At 49.4% G+C, this 24,177-nt stretch overlaps 1 protein-coding gene and 1 long non-coding RNA gene across 4 annotated transcripts in view; both read left to right on the forward strand.

Moving 5' to 3' along the window:
* Positions 1-14,456, forward strand: part of KIF1C (kinesin family member 1C) — a 21,775-nt gene extending 7,319 nt beyond the window's left edge. For all 3 annotated transcript variants that reach the window (XM_090292183.1, XM_090292184.1, XM_090292186.1), the window contains 10 exons: positions 587-756; positions 920-999; positions 1,126-1,201; positions 6,061-6,140; positions 7,006-7,100; positions 10,089-10,172; positions 10,576-10,762; positions 10,898-10,970; positions 11,622-12,236; positions 13,228-14,456. In XM_090292183.1, the coding sequence (XP_090148309.1) occupies positions 587-756; positions 920-999; positions 1,126-1,201; positions 6,061-6,140; positions 7,006-7,100; positions 10,089-10,172; positions 10,576-10,762; positions 10,898-10,970; positions 11,622-12,236; positions 13,228-13,911 (2,144 nt within the window). In that variant the 3' untranslated portion in view covers positions 13,912-14,456. The remainder of the gene's footprint in view (positions 1-586; positions 757-919; positions 1,000-1,125; positions 1,202-6,060; positions 6,141-7,005; positions 7,101-10,088; positions 10,173-10,575; positions 10,763-10,897; positions 10,971-11,621; positions 12,237-13,227) is intronic.
* A 3,126-nt stretch (positions 14,457-17,582) lies between these two features.
* Positions 17,583-23,478, forward strand: LOC149997760 (uncharacterized). Its single transcript, XR_016514009.1, has 3 exons — positions 17,583-17,681; positions 21,567-21,678; positions 23,066-23,478. It is a non-coding gene; the product is annotated as an uncharacterized LOC149997760 (long non-coding RNA).
* Positions 23,479-24,177: the final 699 nt, after the last annotated feature.

The following is a 24,177-nucleotide window of genomic DNA, read 5'->3' on the forward strand; positions in this document are numbered from 1 at the left end:
CTTGCAAAAGAAAAAGCAGTGTAGTTTCTCTCATCCCAGGGAGCAGAATGAGAAACAATGGGCGCCTAATGGAGGCAGATTACAGCTCAATATAGCTTAGAACTAACCTTCTTTCTTTCTGTTGTACTTTTTATTTATCCATTTTTAGAAAGAGGAGAAGGGAAGGAGAAAGGGAGAGAAACGTCAATGTGTGGTTGCCTCTTGTGCACCCCCAGCTGGGGACCTGGCCCACACGCAGGCATGTGCCCTGACTGGGAATTGAACCAGCGACCCTTTGGTTTGCAGGCCTGCACTCAATCCACTGAGCCACAGCAGCGAGGGCAGAACTTTCTGATAGTGCATGTCATCTAACAATGAAGGAACTAACTGTCTTGTTCAGTGACGAGCGCATCATCCCTAGAGGGCAGCAAGCGGAGACTGGGTGTCTGTTTGTTAAGGCTGCAGTAGGAGGGCTTCCTGCTTGGTGGGGGTTGACCAGATGTCTTCTGAAGTCCTTACAGACTGGTTCTCTCTGAGGTCCTCTCTGTGTCTCCCATCAGCTACATCTTTTCTTAGCCTCCTTCTTTGACGTCTTTCTCCCTCCCAGGCTTGAAGGTGGACGAGGGGAGTCCTGGAGGTGCTCTGCCCGCTGTAGCGTCTCCCTCTGCCCCGGTTTCACCCTCATCTCCCCCCACACACAATGGGGAACTGGAACCATCATTCTCCCCCAACACTGAATCTCAGATTGGGCCTGAGGAGGCCATGGAGAGGCTGCAGGTAGGAAGCTGGAGCTGGCCAAGGCTGGGGGCCTGGGGCTGAGGAAAGTGTCGTTCTCCAAAGCCAGGGTCAAAGAGGAATGAGGAATCCGAGGAGCGGTGTAGGCCCCACTGTAGGTGCTTGTCCCAGATTATTCTAATCCCTGTCTGTCTTGTGCCCCCAGGAGACAGAGAAGATCATAGCTGAGCTGAATGAGACCTGGGAGGAGAAACTACGCAAGACTGAAGCCCTGAGGATGGAGAGGTGTGAGAGGCGGGGGGGACAGCTGGAGCCGGGGAAGGTGTGTGGGTGGGGAGGGAAGGTCAGATGCTGCAGGGGAGGAGTCGAGGGTAGTGATGATAAGGCTAACATTTGTCTCCTGGCCTGCAGAGAAGCGTTGCTGGCTGAGATGGGGGTGGCTGTCCGGGAGGACGGGGGAACTGTGGGCGTCTTCTCTCCAAAGAAGGTGAGCAAGTGGTTGGGTGAGGAGGCCTAGGGAGGCCTAGGAGACCCTGGATGCTTATGGAGGAGGGCTGGGGGTGGGAGGGTGATAAGTGCTAACCCTGGTCTCTCAGGTCTCTGAATTATCCCCCCATCATTTCTGTCCCCACTCTGGTCACCTTCTTTCTGTGTGGTTGGGCCATCCCTGCCTTCTCTCTCCCTCCACCTGACTTATCCAGAGAAGCAAGTACTCAGTAAGTGCCTATGGCCAGGAGCCCTAGGGAGCACAGAAGGATGACAGGGTCTGTGCCTTTAGGGGTATTCAAGAGCTGCTTAGAATCTAGGTGTTTATAAACATAACCTCACATTTGTGTGTACATGAGTTTATGCATAGAATTTGTCTCTGGATTCTTAAGAAACTGGTTACAGTGGTTACCCCAGGAGAGGGAGAGGGCCTGGGAGATTGGAGGTTGGTTGGGTAGAGACTTATTCACTGTATACTCTTTTGTATCATTTGATTTCTGTTCTCTGTACATGTGGTATCTACTCAAAAATTAGCTAAAAAATATATTTTTAAAAGGATAACTTGGGAAAGCAAGACTGTAAAGGGGATAGAGGAGGAGGAGGCACCAAACTGTAAGATGTTGAATGTAAATGCAGTGAGAGGTTTAAAGTAGCATCAGTAGAGCCTGGAGATGGGGGGAAATTGGTTTTCTGGAGAATGTGATTTGGAAAGTGGAGCCTGAAAGATAGTCAGGATTTGGGGGTAGAGAGAAGCGGGGAGGACATTGGGCTAAGCAAACACCGGGAAGTGTCAGTGAGAGGGACACACCAGTGCCTGTGATGTGTGTGCTGTGTCGTGGTGCTCAGTACGTCCTTGAGAGGAAAGGAGGAGGAAGGGAGGAAGGAAGGAAGGAAGGAAGCAGTGTAGGAGTGATTAGGCTCAGGTGGAGGCAGGACTGGTATTCCAAGTCTTTTAACAACCAGCAGGGCCCAGGGAGGGACCAATCAGAATGGACAGCCGGCACAGCTGTATGGGCTGCGTATTCGGATCAAATGATGACGTGGAGACCAGTTTAAATAAAACAGGAATTTTCAGTCCCATCGGAGATCTAGCCACGTCTGTCTGGTCCACCCTAAGAAAGCAAGATAGGATCAGGCCCTAAGTCAGATACACTGTGCTTGGGGGAGACAGGTTCATGGGGGCTGCCTAGAAGAGGTGGTGGGTTATTGGAAGGAGGACCGTCCTGGTCAGGAGGCCATCTGGGAGACTGAGCAAGCAGGGATCATTGCACAGGGATCTGAAGAGAGCAGGGTTGGCATTGCATGGCCTAGCACATAGTGAGGGGGTGAGAGAGCTATGGGTGGGTGATAGAAGGTGGCTGGCTGGGCTGGGGACCTGGTCCAGGGTGGGTACCAAAGGCTTTGGGGTTTTTCTGAGTCCCTGTTGGGGAGGAGCTACAGATGGCTTTTACCATGGCTTGCAGCTGCCTTGAGGTACTGTGTACCTGAGGCGCTTCCACCACGGTTGCAGGGTTGGAGGAAAGGCAGAGGGGGTGGAGAAACTGATGAGGTGGGTGTTTCTTCCCTGGAGAGCAACCACGGCATGGGGGTGCCACCTACTGTAGCCCGGGGACCAAGAGGGCTGTGGATTATTTTTTTGGTTTGTGTCATTGTTCTTTTAAAGGTGATATACACCTGAGAGACAGATACTACCATGTCACTCCCGAGTCGGACTGCACAGCCATTCTCGGCGGTGCAGATAGACTCTTAAGAAGCTACACCATCGTCTCTCGAGACTGACGGCTGCCGACGACACCTGAGAGAACCTTCACATAGTGCTGAGAAGTGTGTACAGTGAAAAAGTCTTCTTCCGTCCCTTAGGTTCCCCTCCTAGAGGCAGGCCCCATTATCAGGTTCTGATGTGTTCTTCTGGAGATAGCCTGTGCACACTCCAGTGTGGGTTATGTATAATTGGCGGCAGGTGTGTGTGCATGCAGGCATGTGTACGTGCATACGTGGCCTCTTTTGGAATAGTAGTGGTTGCATATTTTATACTTTGCTTTTTCATAAAACATTGGAGTTTTTTCTATTCTTTTTCACGGTGTCAGGATATTCTGTCCTATTGATGTAGGAGAATTCATTTAGCCAGCTTTCTACTGATTGTCATTTAGGTTGTTTTTTATTTAATACTATAAACAATATTATAATGGATGGTCTTATATATAGGTCTGTTATCTGTAGAAAAAATTCCTAGAAGTGTAGATTTGGGGTCAAATGGTAGCTATGTAGAATTTTTATCTGTTTTGCAAGTGTCCTCCAAAGATGATAATGGTGTCACTTTATACTCCCAAAAGCAACACACAAGAGAGGTCATGTTTCCCCCACTCTCTTCTACTTTTTAATCTCAAGGTGATGAGGATGAACATATTCTCATATGTTTAAAAGGCATGCATGTTTCAGGAGGGAGAGCTGTTAGGCTAACAAATGGGGGAGTGGGTTTGGTGGGTCTGACCTGGGAATGGTGGGGGGGGATTGGGTTTTAGGGGAAAAGCTACAGTTCGTCTTGGAGAGAACCGAGAGCCTGAGGAAAAGGTCCCTCTTTCTGTGATTCCCACCACCAGGCCTTCTTAAATAGGTGATTTTTAAACCTGGCTTGGTGCTCCCTTCATGTTCACAGGGTTGAGGGGAAGGACAGGACCAAACTCTGGGTCCCCCGCCCCCAACCTCATCCTGAGTGCCTCCCTGCTTATCTGCTTGACATATTAGGCTTCTAGGTAAGGTTTCATTTGAACAAAGGGTTCCAGGGCTGGACAATGATTGAAAAGGCCTGCTCTAAATCATGTCCCCTCTCCCGAGGGATAGATCACTTTCTGCTCCCAGAGCCCATCAGTGATCAGTGTTTGCCATTCCTGACACTGCAGTGTTGGGGGGTGGGGAGGCGTGAGGGTCCCATGGGAGAAGAGGAAGGGTGACAGCAGTATTCGTTGGGGTGCCTGGTGGAGGGGCAGACCCATGGATACACTTCATATCCACCATGGCCGTAACGTTGGGATCACCATTCAGGGGATCCCCAAAGAAATGTGGGACCCCCCCCAACTACTGGCCAGTTTTCCCCTACATCGTGTGCCTTCATGCCTCCAGGCTGTTGTTCCAACGCCTCTTGTACCTGGCGTGTGCTTCGTTCTGCTTGTCCGTGTCCTCCTCATCCTCAAAGACGAGACGCCATGCTGCCTTTCCATGAGGTCCTCTTGAACCCCCTGAGCTCCCACAGTCGTTCACTTTATTCACCTTTGCACCTGAGCCCCTCCCAGGATATAGCAGCACTCACCTCCTGGGAACAAATGAGTGAATGAATTAACGAGCTAAGGGAAGGTGTGAAAAGACCAGAAACTCTACTGTGAGGCATCCATTTCCCACTTGTAGCATTGCCAAGTCTTATCTCCCCAAGCTGACTCTGATTTCCTACTGACAGGGCAGTGGCATCTGGGTCTGATTCATCTCTGTGTCCCACTAGCACCTCACAGGGTCTTTAGAAAGGAAGTCCTTAGAGAAAGGAGGCAGAGGGTCTTGTATTCAGTTGGAAGGCAGGGAAAAAGCTTTGTGGAGGAAGTGGCATTTGAGGCAGACTGAGGGAAGTGAGTGATTTTGACAGCTGGGGGTAGGGGTGGGGCTGTTCCAGGTGAGGGAACGTGGGCAGCGTGGCACAGGGGTGGTCAAGGATGAAGGAGGCCTTCTGGAGTGAGTGCTCAGCGGTCCATGGGGTGGCAACACAGAAGGGGAGGGGGAGCCTCAGAAAGGGGCTTGAATGGGTGAGCTGGGGCCCTGATGTGGAGGAGGCCGAAGGATACTAGTGTACAAAGCAGGCTTAAGTCAGGCTGCACGGGTACCAGCCGGAGAGTCTAGAGTGGAGAAGCAAGACACGGCCGTGGGGTGGTAGGAGCAGGAAAGCTGGGAGACCCTGGAGCAGCCCGAAGTCAGGCAGGTCTGCAGCAGGTTGGGCCGAGGGGGCCGATGGTAGGGAGGGAGGCCTCCCCAGCTTGGCAGCAGTGGCATGAGGGGCGCATAGAGGAGCAAGGCTTGTGTATTTCCCAGAGTTGCATGCCTGGGGAGGGCAGGCGTGTCACTAGAGAAACAAGCCAGGAGAAGGTGCTCTGGGGGAAGGGAATGGAATGCGTTTTCCGTGCAGAGTAATGATCAGCCAGTTAGATGGGGGGATTTGGGCAGGGAGCCCTTGACAGGGACAGCACCAGGCAGCTGCTGCAGTGACCCTGGGCCCAGGTGAAGCAGGGCTGGGGCAGGCACTGGCTGGGGAAGAGGGGGAGTCTGCTGTGAAAAATGGATCTGTTTGTTTTATGTTTTTGAATTGAACTGACACTTTTTATTTTTAAATTATAATTGTAAAAGTAGTCCATGCTCCTAAGAAATTAAAGCTGGAATAGAAGGTGGGAAGTACCAGTCCCCTAACCCAATCCCCTCTTAAACTCTCCAGAAGTGGCGAGGTACATTTTGAAGGAAGAAATTATGAGACTTGGGGACAGATGGAACGCAGGGAAAGCAGAGGCAAGGTCAGGTGGATCCTCAGGTTTCTGGTCAAGGAGATGGATGGGTTGAGGTGCCTCTGAAGAAGTAGGGCCTTCGGAAAGGGTTGCTGACCTGGGAAGGGGCAGATGGGTGGGTGTCTTTGCTGGCCCCTTGTATGTGAGGAGAGGGTGGGGTAGGTGGGAGTAAGGAGGGTGGGAGAGTTCTCCGATGAGGAGAGGAGGAGCAGCCTCGGCACTGGAACCTGGGCGGATGTCTGCTGAAGCTTCTTCCCTCCCTCCTTGCGGCGCCCCTCTGGCTGGCTCTCAGGATCCCTCCCTTGATCACCCCCCTTTCCTGTAGACGCCCCACCTGGTGAACCTGAATGAAGACCCCCTGATGTCAGAATGTCTGCTCTACCACATCAAAGATGGCATCACCAGGTAGGGTTTAATCAGTGGCCTGTGGGGCAGCCTTTTGTTCTGAGGTGTGACTGCAGAGGATGACCACACTAGGGACTCTTCCCTGGTGACATCCCTGGAAACACCCCAGATGTCAGGACAGCTGACCACAGCCTTGCTCACTTTTGGAGCTTCCTGAAAAGGTGCTGAGCCTGGCTCCTAAGCACTGTCCTCCCTCACCCACCACTTTGGTTGGGGTGAGATGCCGCTTGGAACCAGATTGACCCAGTGCTTGTGCTGATAGCTTCTGATTCACTGAAGCACAGGAGTGGTTGGAAGCTTAGACCACCACCTTCCTAGCTCTTGGCACCACTGCCTTGGCCTTCCCTGATGGGACCCTCCTTGTGGGTGGAGAATCGTGGTCCCAGCCCCCTGGGCAGTGCCTGTGTGGCAGGTGGCTTCACTGGCTAATGCTAAAGTGTATCCCTGGGGCTCATTGCCTCTGAGGTCACCTCCTAGAGTTAAAGAGGTGAGGATGTCCCTTTCGGTCCCACCACAGATGTTTACTAGCCATCCCTGGTAGAGAGTGAGCCCTCAGGGTGATCAGCTCTAAGGATGGATGGGAGGCCTGCGACAGAGGGTATCCATCTCACTCCAGGTTCCCTTCTCCTCTGCTATGTCACACAGTGACTAAGGACAGGGGCTTTGGAACTGGGCAGACCTGGGTTCAAATTGCAGCCTCACCCCTGCTGGGCTGCATGACCTTGGGCAGGTTACTTTACCTTTCTGAGCCTCAGCTTCCTCATCTGTGAAATAGAAATAATCATGTTTGGCTTATAGAATTGGATGAACTTGTATTCAGAATGTCTGGCACATGCTTAGGAAACGTTGGCCATTGTTTCCCCAGGGTCGGCCAGGTAGACGTGGATATCAAGCTGACTGGGAAGTTCATTCGGGAGCAACACTGTCTGTTCCGGAGCATCCCTCAGCCGGACGGAGAAGGTAATGGCTGAGGTAGTGAGTAGAGTGGCCAGACGAGGAGAAAGACAGGTCCCATGTTTCACATCACACTGAACTGGGCACTGGGTGTGTAGCTATGTAAGAGTAGATAGGTCCTCACCCTAAGAGAGGCTTCAAGCTCATGGTAAGCAGTGGGGGATATCAAGGGCCAGGCTATCTGCACCCCACCCTGAGAGTGCAGACTGCTGCAAAGGCAGCGAGTGGCGGGGGTCCCCAAGGCAGAAACAGAATGCTGGCTTGCCAGAGGGTGCCGTTTTAGTGAAGAGAAAGAAGGTTTACCTTCTTCTTTGATACTTTTATCCTAAAATAGCATCCTGGTCATTTTTTTTTTTTTTTTTTCTGGTCATTTTTTATAAAAAAATAGTATTTATTTCAGTGGGCTATCTACATTTATCCCTGGAAAACCTACTTATCTTATCTATCATCTATGACTGCAATGGTTTCAGAGAGTTAATTGGCTCATGTGTCCCTCTGATTCTAAAACTTTTGGAGATTCTTTAGGCCTCACAAGGCTATATCTGCAAAAGCTTTTAGGCACCACAAGCCCAAAGGGTGAAAGTAGTAGCCTGTCTGACCAACAAAATAATACTCATGTGGTTCAGGGGCATTTCGAGATCACCATTTTGTTCTTGATCAGTCATTTTTTAAAAATGGGATGATTTGTGTTTAATTGGGCCCAAGCGAAGCTGAGCTCCAGCAAACGAGCTGCGCCAGGGGGCAGGTGTTGCACACAAGTGCTTCATCATCTCGAACCCAAGCGTTGTGGCTCACGAATCTGCAAGGAGTGCCTGGTCACATGCTTTTGAGGGCACAGGGACGGGCTATGCAAGGTCAGCACATTTCTAAAAAATTTTGTATTTATTGATTTTAGAGAGAAACATCAATTTGTTGTTGCACGTATTTATGCCTTCATTGGCTGCTGCTCGTATGTGCCCTGACCAGGGATAGAGCCTGCAGTTTCGGTGTATCAGGAGGATGCTCTAACCTACTGAGCTACCTGGCCAGGGCAAGGTCAGCACATTCTTAAAAATAAGAAAAGACACTATTGTGTTGCTTAAAGCTCAGGTTTGAGACATGCCCGTTGGGCTTTGGTTGGTTCAGCAGATTAATGCAGTTGTCCTGGTCTGGTCCAGGTCCCCAGTGGCAGCAAATGCTTCCAGCACTGTGGGCTAGAAGCTGTTGAATCAGTGCAGCCTAATGAGTTATCGCCAAGTTCCTGTTCTGCGGTTACCTCAAGTCCTGTGCTGAGGTGATACCAGAATCATCCAAGGGCCACAGAGCGAGCCCACCCTCAGGAGTGTATTTCGACAGATGACAGACAGGCATGAAAAACTGTTACATCAGTAAAAGCAGCTGATGAATCTGTTCCCCAAAGATTGGGGGCTCTAAACATTCAGTCCAATTGGGCCTCTGTTTTTACAGTCGATTTAAGACTTGGCCAAAGACAGAGAGGAAGTGGGTACGAACCTAGAATAGTTATCCCTGACCCTTGGCTTTGTGCCTTGACCTTTTATCATGCAGCTCAGGTAATGGAACCGAGGCTCTTGGGTTAGGGGATTTGCCCAAGACCAGTCTAGCTGGAAGATGGCAGAATGGTGTTCTGGGCTCTTAGTACAGATTACTGTGCGTTCATGAATGTGGAGAAGGCTGCCCTGGCGCTCGAGCAAAATCCTCTCCCCACCCAGCCCCATTTCCCTCCACAACACCTATCTTTTCCTGACTTTAGATTACCTCCTGATTTACTTGTTTACTGTCTGTCTTACCAGCTGGAAGTGAGCTCTGTGAGAGCAGGAATTTTGGTTTTTATTTCTACTGTATTTCTATGACCTAAAGTAGTGCCTGGAAGATAGTAGTGATGCAGTATATTTGTAGAATGGATGAATGAATTTTGGGCATGATGGACTAAGGGTGGGCATGGCCTGGTACTCATTACAGGCACCATATCCTCTCTGCCACCTTCTTTCTTTGCTGTTCTGGGGCACACGGTAGAGGCTTAGCTCGCTCGCTCTCAGTCTGTCTTCTTTCTCTTCTCCATCATTTTTGCCCCATGAAATGTGAGGCTCCCTTCAGGCATGCACTCAGAACTCACTGCTTTCCCATAATCATTTCTAGTCCTCTGTTGTTTCTAAGCTGAGCTCCTCTCTGCTTTATCTTAGAATTCACTCTGATTTCTCTGTTACTTACAGCATAAATAATAACTCACTTTTACATATTATTTTATTTGAGCTTTCAACCAGTCTGAGCTAACTTCTGTGAGATTTTGCAGCTCACGGAGGTTGGGTGACTTGCTCAGTGCCGCTCAGCTAAGGAGTCAGTCACAGAGCCTGGGTTTTGGGGACATAGGGCTCCCTCTGTGACACCAGGGCATTGCTCCTTGAGGACAGGAAGCTGCCTCATGCATCTTTGTGTCCCAGCAAGCAGTAGGCTTGGTGATTTGTTCACAGAAGCACCTTGATAAATGTCTGGGTTGGGGTGACTTTATCTTGTCCTTTTAAGACAATCATCTGTTTATTGGCTGTGGCTTGAGAAGATTAGTCTGGTGGCATTTTGCAAGATGCATTAGAAGTGGGCTAGGATCCTACTGGAGAAATCCAGGCTTAGCCAGGGATGTTAGTTGAAAAGGAAGAAATGGACATCGGGAAGGCAGAGCTGACAGGGCCTAATAACTAGTTGGCTATAAGAGATGAAGCCCAAAGGATTCTTGTTTGCTAAACTGCTGTGGGGAGGATCGAGGTGGGTGAGGATAGAGCCCGTGCATAGGCTCCTGGCCATTTCAGCTGGGGCTCTAACCCTCCTTCTGCTCTTCCTTTCCCTTGCTGCCTGCCACCAGAGGGGCCATGGCACCCCTAACAGGTACTGGGGGTGGGACTGGGGGTGCATGTATTTTGGGGGGAGTAATGTAAGATGGGAGTATGACCATAATCCCTCTATCCCCAGGGTCTAATCATTTCCTTTCTCTCTCTCCCTCAGTGGTGGTCACCCTGGAGCCTTGTGAAGGAGCCGAGACCTATGTCAATGGGAAACTTGTGACCGAGCCACTGGTGCTGAAGTCAGGTAGAGGAATGTTACAGAGTGAGGGTTCTGGACGTGGCTGTGCACTGGAAGCCCTAGGGCAGAGCTCCCTTGGTGAATCTTAGGGAAGCCCCCAGAAATAAATAGGAAACAGCATGGGGATTTGTAGAAGAAACCAGGAAGGGAAGATCAAGAAGTCAGATTTTGGTTTCTCTTGCTGTCTGGAGAAACAGGAAGAGGATGCCATATTTCTCCAGTTCCCTTTGGGTGGTTCCTGGTGTCAGCCGGGGAAGCCTTGGCAGTGACCAGCCTCAGATGTGAAATAATGAGAGAATTGGTGTCAGGGCCCCAGGGACTTGTGGGCAAGACCCTGCGCACCTTCAGGCATGGGCATGAGTTTGCTGCTTGGGGGAGCGAGTCCACTTTCCCCTCCTCCCATCTCCAGGGAATAGAATTGTGATGGGCAAGAACCACGTTTTCCGCTTCAATCACCCGGAGCAGGCACGGCTGGAACGGGAGCGAGGGGTTCCCCCACCCCCAGGACCACCCTCTGAGCCCGTGGACTGGAACTTTGCCCAGAAGGAGCTGCTGGAGCAGCAAGGCATTGACATCAAACTGGAGATGGAGAAGAGGTGCGAGGAGAGGATGCTGCGTGCCCTGGGGCCCTCTGGGCTGTCCCTCCTGTCCCTGCCTCCTGTTGTTGGACACCCCACTGAGGTGGCTCCAGAATCCCACACAACTCTTCCTCCCTCCCTGCCTAATCTCAGGCTACAGGACCTGGAGAATCAGTACCGGAAAGAAAAGGAAGAGGCTGATCTTTTGCTGGAGCAGCAGCGACTGGTGAGGAGTCTGCTGGGGGCCTGGTGGGGCATGCAGAGCTGATGGCTGGTGGGCACATGAGCAACCAGGCTGGCAGCGTAGCGGCTTGACTCTGCTTTGGGTTCACACTGGGAGCCGGAGTTGGGAGTGGGCGTGAGGACAGGGGTGGGGTGGGGTGGGTTGGGTGTGGCATCTGGGAGGAGCTGGTTGTGAGAGAAATGTGACCAGGCAGGACACTGTGCAGGGAGCTAGATAAGAGTTCCTCCCAGTGGACCAGGGCTTCCCAGACCCCAGTCCATCCCATAGCACCTTTATGGTTCTTACCATGGCCAACTACTACATGTTCTGTTTTTTATTTAAGAGTTTTTCATGTGGACTTACTTTGAAATCTTTAATCTCATCCTCAGCAGTAACACTTATGCAAGAAATCTAGACTTGGGATAGCTGCAGCTTAAACTTACCGATCACTCTCTCGGTGCCAGCCGCGGTTCCCCACACCTGGCACCTGTTAACTCTCAGAGTGCACCTGTGAGAATAGTGTTGTCATTTTCATTGCATGGATAAGCAGAAGTTAAGCACCCAAGGGTGCACGGTTCTGATGGATGTTTCTGGTGTTCAAGGGTGTTGGGATGTCCTTAGCCTTCCCCCTGTTTGCTCTCTCTGTGGCCCCAGTATGCGGACTCTGACAGTGGGGACGACTCTGACAAGCGCTCCTGTGAAGAGAGCTGGAGGCTCATCTCCTCTTTGCGGGAGCAGCTGCCACCCACCACAGTCCAGACCATCGTCAAGCGCTGTGGCCTGCCCAGCAGTGGCAAGCGCAGGGCCCCACGCAGGGTGTATCAGATCCCCCAGCGTCGGCGGCTGCAGGGCAAAGACCCCCGCTGGGCCACCATGGCTGATTTGAAGATGCAGGCAGTGAAGGAGATCTGCTACGAGGTGGCCCTGGCTGACTTCCGCCATGGGCGCGCCGAGATCGAGGCCCTGGCCGCTCTCAAGATGCGGGAGCTGTGTCGTACCTACGGCAAGGCGGAGGGGCCCGGGGACGCCTGGAGGGCCGTGGCCCGGGATGTCTGGGACACAGTGGGCGAGGAGGAAGGCAGCGGAGGTGGGGGTGGCGGTGGTGAGGAGGGAGCCCGCGGGGCGGAGGTGGACGACCTCCGGGCTCACATCGACAAGCTGACCGGGATCCTGCAGGAGGTGAAGCTGCAGAACAGCAGCAAGGACCGAGAGCTGCAGGCCCTGAGGGACCGCATGCTCCGCATGGAGAGGGTCATCCCCCTGGCCCAGGTACGGAGGGCCTGGGCCGGACTCTGCCTGCTCTTCTTCCCTCCTCAGCTGTTCCCTTTCGGAATCTGAACCTCCCTCCAACCCCCTTCCCCTTCTTGCTTTAAAAAATCCTATAGACGTGTAGCAGCTTTTCTCAGTATAGTCTGTGAATTATGTGCCTCAGTCTTTCTGGGCACACTCCAGCTTCAAGGCCTTTCCACCTGCTGTTCCGCCCGCCTAGATGCCTTTCCCCCTGAAGTCTCACAGCTCGCCCCTCACTTCCCTGAGGTGTTTGCCGCAAGGATAACTTAGTGAATCCCTTTCTGGACATTCATTGTAGCCACCCCACCCTGGCCTCCCATCCCCCTTCCTGGTTCTGCTCTCCATCTCAGCACGTATAATTTATATAAAGCAAGTTATGTAATTTATATACTTACATATAATATAAATGATATATACTAAATAGTTTAAATATATAAACTTTTTATTGAAGTATAATATATATACCGTATTATATATTTTTCATAATCATTTACCAACTGTCTCACCCCACTAACATGATGGTGAATATTTTGCTTCCCTTTTTGACTTTCCTATCCCTGGGGCACATCATTTATTAAGCGTTTGCTGAGTGCCTGCTATGTGCCAGGCACTGTTTTAAAAACTTTGCATGGTTTAATTCACTTAATTCTTAGAACAACCCTATGCAGTAGCTACTCTTGTGATTGACCTCATCTTACACATGAAGAGACTGAGACACAGAGAGGTTACAAGCTGAAGTTGCAGACCACACAGCTGTCAAGGGGCAGACCAGGATTGAACTCAGACACCCTGGTTCCTGGGCCTGGGCTCCTAAGCCACTGTTCTTCTAGCTCCCTTATCTCTGAGCCCCTCTGGGGACCCCTTGAGATCCAGCCACGCCAGGGCCTTCTGACTTCTCCCAAATCCTCTGTGCTCAGGAGACTCAGCTTTTCTCACATTTCTTCTTTTCTTTCACCCCCCTTCCTCCCAGGATCATGATGATGAAAATGAAGAAGCTGATGAGGCCACCTGGGTCAAGCCCCCAGGGTCAGAGGTAGTAGAGGAGGAAGCCCCCAGTGACCATGTGCCCTCAGTCCGGCCTACTTCGCCACCTGTGTCAAGCTGGGAGCGGGTGTCACGGCTGATGGAGGAGGACCCCGCATTTCGTCGTGGCCGCCTTCGATGGCTCAAGCAGGAGCAGCTGCGGCTACAGGGACTGCAGGGCTCTGGGGGCCGGGGTGGGGGGCTGCGCAGACCCCCAGCCCGCTTTGTGCCCCCTCACGACTGTAAGCTGCGCTTCCCCTTCAAGAGCAACCCCCAGCACAGGGAGTCCTGGCCAGGGATGGGGGGTGGGGAGGCCCCAGCTCCACTCCAACCCCCTGAGGAGGTTACTCCCCCACTGGTCACCCCTGCCCGCAGGCCCCCAAGTCCGCGAAGGTCCCACCGTCCCCGCAGGAACTCCCTGGATGGAGGGGGCCGATCCCGGGGAGGGGGTTCCACGCAGCCTGAACCCCAGCACTTCCAACCTAAAAAGCACAACTATTATCCCCAGCAGCCCCAACCATACCCAGCCCAACGGCCCCCAGGGCCTCGCTACCCCCCATACACTACTCCCCCGCGAATGAGACGGCAGCGCTCAGCCCCTGACCTCAAGGAGAGCGGGGCAGCCGTGTGAGTCCCACATCCTGGGCAGAGGGGGCCTGCCAGGGCCCCTTGCTAGAAGGAGAGAAGATGCCTGAGATGCTGCTTTCCCAGAAGCCCTGGGGCAGGGAGGCCCTAGAGATGAGAGAAGGTTCGAGTAGGTGCTAGATGATGTGGAGGTGATGGGCTGGAGGCTGGAGGAAGGAAGAAGGCACGGAGTTGCCAGGAGCAAACCAAAGTGAAGGAAGAGTGGTGGGAAGCTGCCTTGGGGCTGCCCCTTGCAGAGGGTAGTCCCACAAACGCTGCTATGGGTGGGGTGGGGCTGGGGTGCTGTGTAGCCAGTGTTTGACTTTTTTTTTCAAGTCAGGGCAAAAGGGAGAGAACGTAGAGTGAGGCAAGTTCTCCCTGGCCCTTGTCTGTCTGTCTGTGGTGGTTTCTGTTTCCAGGGAAGTGTGGTGGGATCATAAGTCATTCCCCTCCCCTTCCAGGCCTCCCGTAAGTGGAGGACCTGTGTGGTTTCTGGTTTGGCTGGGCTCCCATGAGGATGTGGGACCCTTCAATAAAGGATAGCAAACAGTCGGAGCTGTGGCTGGTGGTTTGGTTTTGGCATCTAATGGGGATGTAGATTACATAGGTAAGACGCATAGATCTGAAGTGAGCAGCTCTGAATTTTTACATAGGTGTGCTCCTGTGCAGTCACCACTCGGATTGAAATATAAGAATATGTCCACCTTGGTTTCTTGAATTTTCAGCATCAGGTCTCCGCCCTTCAGAGTGCATGACCCATTCTTTATTTCCCTTTCGTTTTTGCTTACCCAGTGTCTCCACCTCTGCCTCCAACACTACTGTCTGTCGTCCAAGGACAGAGGAAAGCGGGAGGGATGAGGGAGGTGGAGGGAATACAGGTCTGTCAGCACTTAGCTGGCTGTGCCTAACGGGAAATGGCCAAGGAGAGGTTCTGCTTTGTGTAATCACTTAACTGTTGGGACGGTCTCCCAAGCAGCCACAGTTTCCCCAGATCCTGTTCCATCCTGGATGTGTTCACCAACGAAAGTGTTGGTCAGGCTGGCTACACATACTGTTTTCCTCCAGCTTGTTCCCTGCCTTTGGGCAGGCTCCAGGCAGCACCCCAGTAGAATTTTGTCTAAAGACTGTTTCCAAGAAGGATGCTGCCTGCTTGTAATGTTCCGACTTGGAGAAATAAGCCCATGGCAATGCAGTATAGTAATGGTTTTGCAGGTTAGAGTGTATCTTTCCACTGCCTTCACCTTGTCAAGCCCTGGAATCCCCATGTTTTCGTTCTGTTTTTAGGAAAACACTTGCACACACTTGAAAAATTGAGCTGCTTCTCGTAGCTTCCTGGTGTCTGTCTCGAGGTACAAGCAGCCAAACCACAGACATCCCAATTGCAGCCAAACCACAGCTCTGGGCGAGGGTATGATTAGGTTTACTCTTGGTTTCTGTACCCTAATTCTGGCTACCTTTATTTTGGTACCTTTGACTGTCAGGTCTTTAGGGACCTATTCACAGTGATTCAAGATCTGGACTATAATGGATAGTTGGGTGATAGTGTTTACTTGAGTGGTTTATATTCTGGTCAGCGAGACTAAATGTGAGCAAGAAAATGATAGAATAGGAAGTTCTCTGTGGGTCAGAGCAAGCTGAGTGGCACAGTGCAGTGGAGTTAAGATGGGAAAGCAATCATTTAAGATAACAGGTTCTTTTTCTCTAAAGACTTATGTGAATGTGTTTTCTGCCATTTTTATCCATTTCTCGCTTCCAAATCAATCTTTAAAACTGATGAACTTTAGATTTTATTCAGAGACATGCCTACTATTCTCTTATATGTGCTACATGCTAGTATACCATCTTTAACACAGCCCTTTAAAGTAGGTCTTTTTTGGTCTCCATTTTCCAGATGGGAAGACTGAGGTTTGATTAGATTAATGTTTCTGAAGGTCATACAGTTCTTAAGAGGCAAAGTTCGGATCCCAACCCATGTCAGCATGAGTGAGGCCCAGACTTCACTTCTGATGCCCCTAGGACATCAGAGAGCACTTTTCCGTCTAGAACCCATGCTGCCTTCTCATGTTAGGTCTTCTCAGTTATTTCATGAGTCTGTCTCTAGTTTCTGGTCTCTCCAAAGTTGCCCTGTGAAGGAGTGAGAACCGCTATTTGTGGGCCTCCTCCGGAATCGGGGGCAGAAGTCACCCCGACAATCTGCCAGTTTTCTCACTTGCCCAATTTGGACATTTCTACAGTTTCACCCTTGGTTTCCTCAGAAATTCCATTTGATTTTTTTTCATTTTTCTCTCTGGAGGTTTCTTTGCTTTTGTTAGGTATTCATTTGGATTTTTTTTTTTTTTTTCACCTGGAATTTTTGTAGCTTGAGTACATTTTTTTTTTTTTTAAACAGTCTTTCATACCTTTGCTATATTCCTAGCTTCTAATCTGGTTTGGTATGAAATTGTTCTTTCCCATTTAAAGATTTCATGTCAGCAGCTACCTGATGACATTTGGTTTCAGGTGGACTGTGGGCAGGTTCTACTTAACATCCCCAAAGACCCACCACTCCTGCTGGGTCACAGCCTCTGCATCATCATCTGAGCCCTTTGCGTGGAGTCTGACACCTGCTTCCTGTACTGGTAGAGTTGTGGAGAACGCTCCTCAAGGCAGGCTGGCTTTAAGTGTCCCACTGAACCTAACTTGGCTCACAGCCTCTCCCTGTAGCCCTGGTATCCTGTGCTGCTTCCTCAACATCTCTGGCTGCCCTCTTAGGTCGGCTTATTGTTCACCTCTCTCCAAGTCAAAGGTCAGCAGCCTCTGCCTCGTATACAAGTTCTCGCTACTACCATCCACTTCTGTCTCTCTTGGGAGGCAAGAGACCGGCATCATCTGGATATATATTTACTTTGAAGTTCTGGTCACCGGATGGGTGTTGTAGAAACCCTCTCTCATCCCAGAACATTTCCACAGTTGCAGGAGCTGACATTCACCTGCAGTCTCCCTGATAGCCTCAGCAATGAGGACTACCCCCTCAACTCCCCCAGTTTCTCTCTTCTCTCCCCGCCCCCTGGAAGACTAGGTTTTCAGGTCCCTGGGAAGGCCTTGACCTGAACTCTAGCTCCTAGGCTTGTAGCTGGGTTCCTGCCTCATGCACCAGGTGGACTAGCCTGAAAAGTTTTCATGACTGATAAGCTGAGCTTCTTTAAAAATTACCGTGGGAACTGTTCTGGGTGTTTGTAGAGCCTTATCAGCTACAGAGAAGCAGCTCTCCTTTCTCCACGTCCTGGGCCCCATTCCCAACAGGCTAGGGCTGCAATCAGCCTTTGGTGCACACGGGCCTGGGTTCCAGCCTAGTCACTAATTAATTGTTTCTCTGGGTAAGTCACCCTCTCTGGGCCTCAGTTTTCTCTGAAACAGGACAAAGAACCCAACAGAGCTGCTGGGAAGATTTGATTATATAATACGTGTAAAGGAGCTCAAAGTTGGTGCCTTCCTCTTTCCTTGTTTTTAACTGAAAATGAAGTCTTGGGAAGGAAGGGAAGTGCAGCAAAATGAGGTCAGGTCCCCCCAAATGTCAAAACTCCTCTCCAGCTCACCCTCAACGCCTGGCACCCCCTACTCACCACTTCTTCCGTGAGCTCTGTCATTCCATTGTTGTCCGCCAGGAGGAGAAAAGGCGGCTTTTCTTGCGCGTTCACAGCCTAGAGCGCGCCCGCGCGCCCCCGTCAGTCCCTCAGGGCGGGGCGCGGGCGGGAGGTGGCGCGGCGCTTGCCGCTGGCCTTCCTTTCTCTCGTGGAGGTAAGCCAATTGTAGTTGAACTGGGGGTCACAGGAGGGCGGCAAGGGGCCAGGACCTAAGGGCATTTCTTCCTCTGGGACCAGATTTCACGTTCGTTTTCCAGAAGGGTCGCCCTGACTCCCTTCAAGGTTAGCATTGTTTCCCCATCCTGGATGCTCTTGAATTACAAAGAAGGGGAAGAGGAAGGACATTGATTGAGTACCTTCTGCCACAGGAACAGTGCAAGGGAAGTGGACCAACCTTAGGGGGAATGATGTCCTTGTAAGAGAGGAGGTTTTGGGGTCAGCTTTTTTTCCAAACTTAGAAAATACATGAAAGTAGAAGGAAGAAAATTAAAATAATCCATATTTCCTTACCCTCAAAGTATCCATTGGTGCCTCCTGAAAATGTATTCTAAAATGTTTATTCAGCCCCAGCGGGAGTGACTCGGTTGGAGCGTCGTCTGGTAGGCGAAAGGGTCATGGGTTTGATGCCTGGTTGGGGCACATACCTAGTTTTTCAGGCTCCATCCTCTGTGGGCCACATAGGAGAAGGCAACCAATCGGTGTTTCTCTCTCACATCTCTCCCTCTCTTTCCCTTCTTCTCTCTCTAAAAAAGCAATGAAAAAAAAAATGTCCTTAGGTAAGGATTAAAAAAAAAAATTAAAATTTTGTTCAACAGGTATTTATTGAACACCTACCAGTGCTATGTGGGGGACTGCATGGGGAAGAGAATGATGATCAGGAAACAGCTTTTAGAAATCTGTCCAAATGAGCACATGTTAATGTCTTATGGGCAAATCCCATAGCAAAAAGCAGAGAACCACTTCACTAAGAAAGATTTCGGAAAAGAAAACCCACAGAAGAGAGAAGCTGCGGATATGATGAAGGCACTATAATCTGCATTTAAATCTAAGTGCACATTAGAGAATATGTACAATATATAGGGAAAATTAGTCCAAATCTCTGATTTTATTAATTTTTTTTGTAAGGTTTTTAATTTGACTTTTAAAAACAAAATAATATGTAATGTCAATTATATACAAAAGTATAAACTCGATCAGAATTTTAATACTCATGAGGAAAATGAGGCCTGGAAAACCTAAATGAACTTGCTTAGAATCTGGTAGGGTAGGACTGTGACTGGACCCTGGGTCTCAGATTTCCAGCCTGCCACTGTTTCTGTTGTATCAAATGTGGCTCAGGCTTTAAATGAAATTCTGACACTGAGTTTCAGAGAATTCATCTTGGAGGAAAGAAGTATAAATTTAATCAGAACCGGCATTCTCAGATAATAATGAGATCTTGGATAATTCTTACTGAAGAGATCGTCTATAGACATAATAAATAGCCTTTGACTATATCATAACTTTTAGCAGATGGCAAGATCTATATTGAAGAGTAGCTAAACATTTCATAAGTATGGTAAGAAGTCAGATGGATCTTCTTTGTTAAATTCCAGGGAATTCACATTTGAATTAGCTCCTGGGAAAGTTTACAAGTTCCACAGAACCAGCTGGGTCACTCTTGTGACTGGAGGAGCCGCCCAGTTCGCTTTCTGTGTGATTCAGAATTTCTTGATCCACTCTTCGTTAATGAAATGTAGAATCATGAGACCAGGACCCAGATGGAAGCCCTTAACTGCAGCTTGTGTGATAGAGGAAAGAAGGCCTTTTAAGATATCCTTTCGAGAAGATTGTAGACAGAAGACCCAGAGTCGAACCTTTCAGGAGAAATTAGTCGTCAGCAGCCGTCCGTCTCGAGAGACGATGGTGTAGCTTCTTAAGAGTCTATCTGCACAGCCGAGAATGGCTGTGCAGTCCGACTCGGGAGTGACACGGTATCTGTCTCCTCCCGTGTTGAAGCGACATCTTGCGATGACACTGGAGTGTCCTCTCCAGTGAAGCTGAAGCTACAGAGCCTGGGCAGGGTGATATGGAGGGTCTGCTGTTGCCCATGCAGCAGACCCCCCCTCTCTTCGCAGCTGAAGGGTCCAAGGGAAAGACGGAGTCAATACAGCTTGGCTTCAGGTGCGCCGCAGGAGTTGCCGGTGTTGACTACAACGTCAAACCGCCTTAGGGACTCCGGCTCCGGATTTTCTGTCGGGGTTTACTCCCTTAGCCTTTCCGCTGAAGAGGTATGCCGCAAGGCAGCGGAGGTTTTTTGGGGTCAGAGTTTTCCTTCTCTGATGTGCCCTGACTGGAAGATCGAATCAGCGACACTTAGCTCGCAGGCCGACGCTCAATGCACTGAGCCAAACCAGCCAGGGTGGGAGAAATTAGTAGGATGCTATAAAACAGAATTCTCTATTTGGTTTTGCGTCAGAATCACATAAGAAGCTTCTTAGAAATAAAAGTCCCCAGACCCAATCTTACAGCCTCTCCTTTGTAAAATCCTGTGGTTCTCAGGACACCTAGAATGAGAGCCAGTCTCCTTACTGGGCCCACCAGGCCCACAGGATCTCATCCTATCTGCAAGCTTCTAAGCATTTTCCTTCCCAAGTTTTGCATGACAATTTCATGTCATTTAGGTCTCAACCTACATATCATCTCAGAGAACCTTCCTCCTCTTCCTTGATTTCCCCATCAATGTAACACACATTCTTTCTCTCTCTCTCTCCCCCTAGCATATATCACCTTGGTTTTTATTTTTCTTCATAGTGCACGTCTCTATTAGAAATGATATTTTGTACTTGTTCACTTGTTTATTGTCCATCTCAGGGACCACTCTGACCTGTCACCTGCTTTCGTATGGTCTTCGAGCTAAGAATAGTTTTTACATTTTTAAATGGTTGAAAAAAATAAGAATCATACTTCATTATATGTGAAAATTATATGACATTCAAAATTTAGTGTCTGTAAGTAAAGTTCTGTTGGCACATAGCCATGCCCATTCACTTATATAGTGTCTCTGGCTGCTTTCCTGCGCAAGGGCACAACGGAATGGTTGTGAAAGCGACTTTATGGCCCTGAAAGCCTAAAATAATTACTGTCTGGCCGTCTACAGAAAAAGTTTGCTGACCTCTGGTCTATCTCCCTAACTAGGGTGTAAGTTCACTGAGAGGAGTTACCTATTTCATTACCTATTGTATTCTCAGTGATCATTACACTTCATAGTAGGTACTCAAATATTGTTGAATGAATGAACCAATGACACCCTAGAATTTGTGCTTAAACAGAAACAAACTTCCTAGGTGATGGGTAACCAGGCTTGGCCTCACTGCTGAGGGGAAAGGCTAAACCAGACTGAAATGTGGTCAGATTTAAGTCCTCATGCTAATACCAAGTAATGGTGTTTGTTTGTTTGTTTTAATCCCCACCCAGAGATGTTTTGTTGATTATTTTTTTTAGAGAGAGAGGAAGGGTGAGAGGGAGAGAGAGAGAGAAACATTGATGTGAGAGAGAAATATTGATTGATTGCCTCCTGCATGCACCCCAACTGAGGATTGAACTCACAACCTAGGTATGTGCCCTGACCAGGACTCAAACCATTAACCTTTTGGTGTATGGGACTATGCTCCCACTGACTGAGTCCCCAGCCAGGGCCCAAGCAATGGTGTTGTTAATATTATGAGAGGTTTAGAATTAAAAAGACATCATCCAACACTTTTATAGTGCTGATTATGTGCCAGGCACTGTTCTAAGTATTTTTAAAATATTAACGTTGAATCCTCATACTAGCCCAATGGAGTGGTTACTATTATTATTGTTCTGTGTAAGCAAAAGGAAACTGAGGCACATAAAGCTTAAGTAGTTAGCCCAAGCTTCCCCTGCTGTAAGAAGAGCCAGGATTTGAACCATGGTATTGGTCTGCCATCAGGCCTGTACTCCTGACTTAGGATACTAGTTCACCCTGGGCCAGAGGCTCCTGCTGCAGTGCCTGTTGTGAATCATTTATTGTCTTTAGAACTGGAGCTCTGTAGCTGAACAGAAGCAGAAGACTACAAAGGTCTCACCAAGAGAGGCAAGACCCACAAGAAAGGAGTCAAGGAGCAGGCTGTGAACAGTTATTGTTAGAAGTAAGTGTGCCTGGGGTGTTTGTGATTGTAGGATCATAAAAGCGCCTCTTGTGTGGGGCCCTGTGAGGAGTGGATACTTATAGTAGGAAGTGGAAGAACCTTATTTAATGACGAACATCACTGGACACTGTCATGTCGCAAGGTCAAACTAGCTCACATCTTGAAGGTGAGGGCTGACACATCTGGGGAAGAAAGGTCACTGTAAGTCTCAATGGAAAATGCCTCAAACCTTGGTCTTCACCAAAATTTTCACAAAAGAGCAGAAGCTGGGTTACAAGGAGTAGGAGTGGTGGCCCTGGGGAGGGGATGGAGGTGAGGGGATGACCAAGGGTCCAGGACCCTAACTTGCCCTTTTCACCCGTGCACTCCCTGTGTTTCCTGGTGGTCTTGGGTTCACAGTACCGAAACAGCCCTAAGCCGGCCCTGACTGTGTGCCCCAGGGGACGGGCGCGCTTCTCAGAAAAGGAGTGAGTGAATTTCGGGGGCCTGAGGCTATCCTCATTTTGCAGCCAAGAAAAATTATGGCTCCTCATATTCCTTCATGATATCCAGTCCACATGGGTGGGAGGAGCCAGTGGTGAGTTTTCACTTCCCTGATTTTTCACTTCCCCTAATGTCCTTACCTATTAGCCACTGAGTACCTGGAATCCTAGCCAATTGCTATGGTTCTTTTTTTGAAGACCTCACACAGCATAGGAGGGTGGACACAGAATTCTCATAGCCTTATGAGGATTGGGCTGGCCCTGGGGTAGGCACCTTGAAGGTTCTTGATTCATAAACAACTGTGCACGGGATAAACTGTTCTTACTGATTTCAGGGACATATTCCACATCTGTGTTGAAAAAGGTCATCACAGATGACCTTTGCTATCTTCCATCGTTTGCCTTCTACTTGGCAGCAGCCCCTTGTCCTCTCCTCTCTCTCAGGAGCAGTGGCCTCAGAGCTTAGGGAAGGAGGTTAAGCCCAAGTCAGCCTGAATCCTTGTCTTGCTTCTCTTATTCCTCCGTTTCAAACTGGCTCCTCCTGAACCCCTCCTTGGGGGTGTGAAGGGCCACAGTCTCAGCCCTTGGTGTGAGTGTCTCCAGTCCAGGGCCTGGTTTGGGCAACCCAATGAGGGGGAGGGCAAAGCTGAATGGTATAATGTACCTTTAAGGTGGGTTTTACATTGCTCTCCCTCCCCCAAAGACATACTTCTATAGAGCAAACTTTCTAGAAAATAAGTCCATAAATGAGGTGTGATACTCTCCAATTAGAAATTTACAATGCTTAGAACTCAGATCTCAAAAGTGCTTGAGCAGCAGCACTGACCTGTGAGGAGAGCCAGGCATTTAAATCCATCATCTTATTTTATCCTCACCTGAGGACATGTTTTTCATTGCTTTTTTAGAGAGACAGGAAGGGAGAGAGGACAGGAGAGAAAGAAACATCAATGCAAGAGAGAAGCATCACCTGGTTGTCTCCTGGATGCTCCCAGACTAGGGACTGAACCCACAATTTAAGCATGTGCCCTGACTGGGAATCGAACCCACAACCTTTCAGTTACAGGAGGATGCTCCAACCAACTCAGCCATATGGGCCAGGGCTCCATCATCTTATTTGAAAAAATATTTATGAAGTGCCTACTCCATTTTGCTATGTATTTTGGATGACACAAAGACATATTAAATATCTATAAAATCCTACAGGGCCTGGCCCTCTTCTTCCTCTCCTGACTTCTTTCTGGCACTCTCTGCCTCCACCAAATTGTTTGTGGTTCTTTGTGGACACCACAGTATCTCCTGCCTCATGGCTTTTCTCCTCCTTGAAGGTCCTCCATACCTCTTAACCCCTTCGACTGGCTGCTGAAATCTCAGGAGACCTTGATTCCCTCTGTCTGGGTTAGGAACCCTTTCCTTTTCAAGCTTACCCTGGGCACATCTCTACCATTACGCTTACCACGTCTAATAATACATTTGTGGGGTTCGTGCCTGTCTTCTCCCCTTGCCTCTGGACTTTGAGGTTAGGGGCTAAACCTTATTCATCCTTTGAATCAGATCTAGATTTTCCTCTAATGAAGGCTGCAACATAGTACAACAGAGAAGCTGTCATGAGGCTTATGCAATGATAATATCAAGGTAGATGGCATAAATACCTTAATAGTAACATAAATGAGGAAACTGAGGATGCTACTTGCATAAAGTCAATTCTTGGCTTCTTGGCAGCAGGCCAGAGCTAGGTGTTCACCTCCTGCTGAAGGAACCAGCCTGTGGAGGAGTCTGAAACCACATCAGCCATGGATGAATGTATATGCCTCTGTTAGGAAACTTAATCTTGTTCTGCATTATTGTTTACTTTAGGTGCTTCCCTTGTTTCTCCTACTCAATTACCAGCCCCCCCCCCCCCGCCATTTAATTTCCCCCTTCCTGGGAGCAAAGAGCATATTTACTTGTGTAGCTCTCTTATTCCTTAAGTTATGGTGGATGCTCGAATATTTGTTGACTGAAAGAAGGACCCCTTTAT

The sequence above is a fragment of the Furipterus horrens genome, unplaced genomic scaffold (genome assembly GCF_987537825.1).
Source record: "Furipterus horrens unplaced genomic scaffold, mFurHor1.1.pri manual_scaffold_11, whole genome shotgun sequence".
In the NCBI taxonomy this organism is placed as follows: domain Eukaryota; kingdom Metazoa; phylum Chordata; class Mammalia; order Chiroptera; family Furipteridae; genus Furipterus; species Furipterus horrens.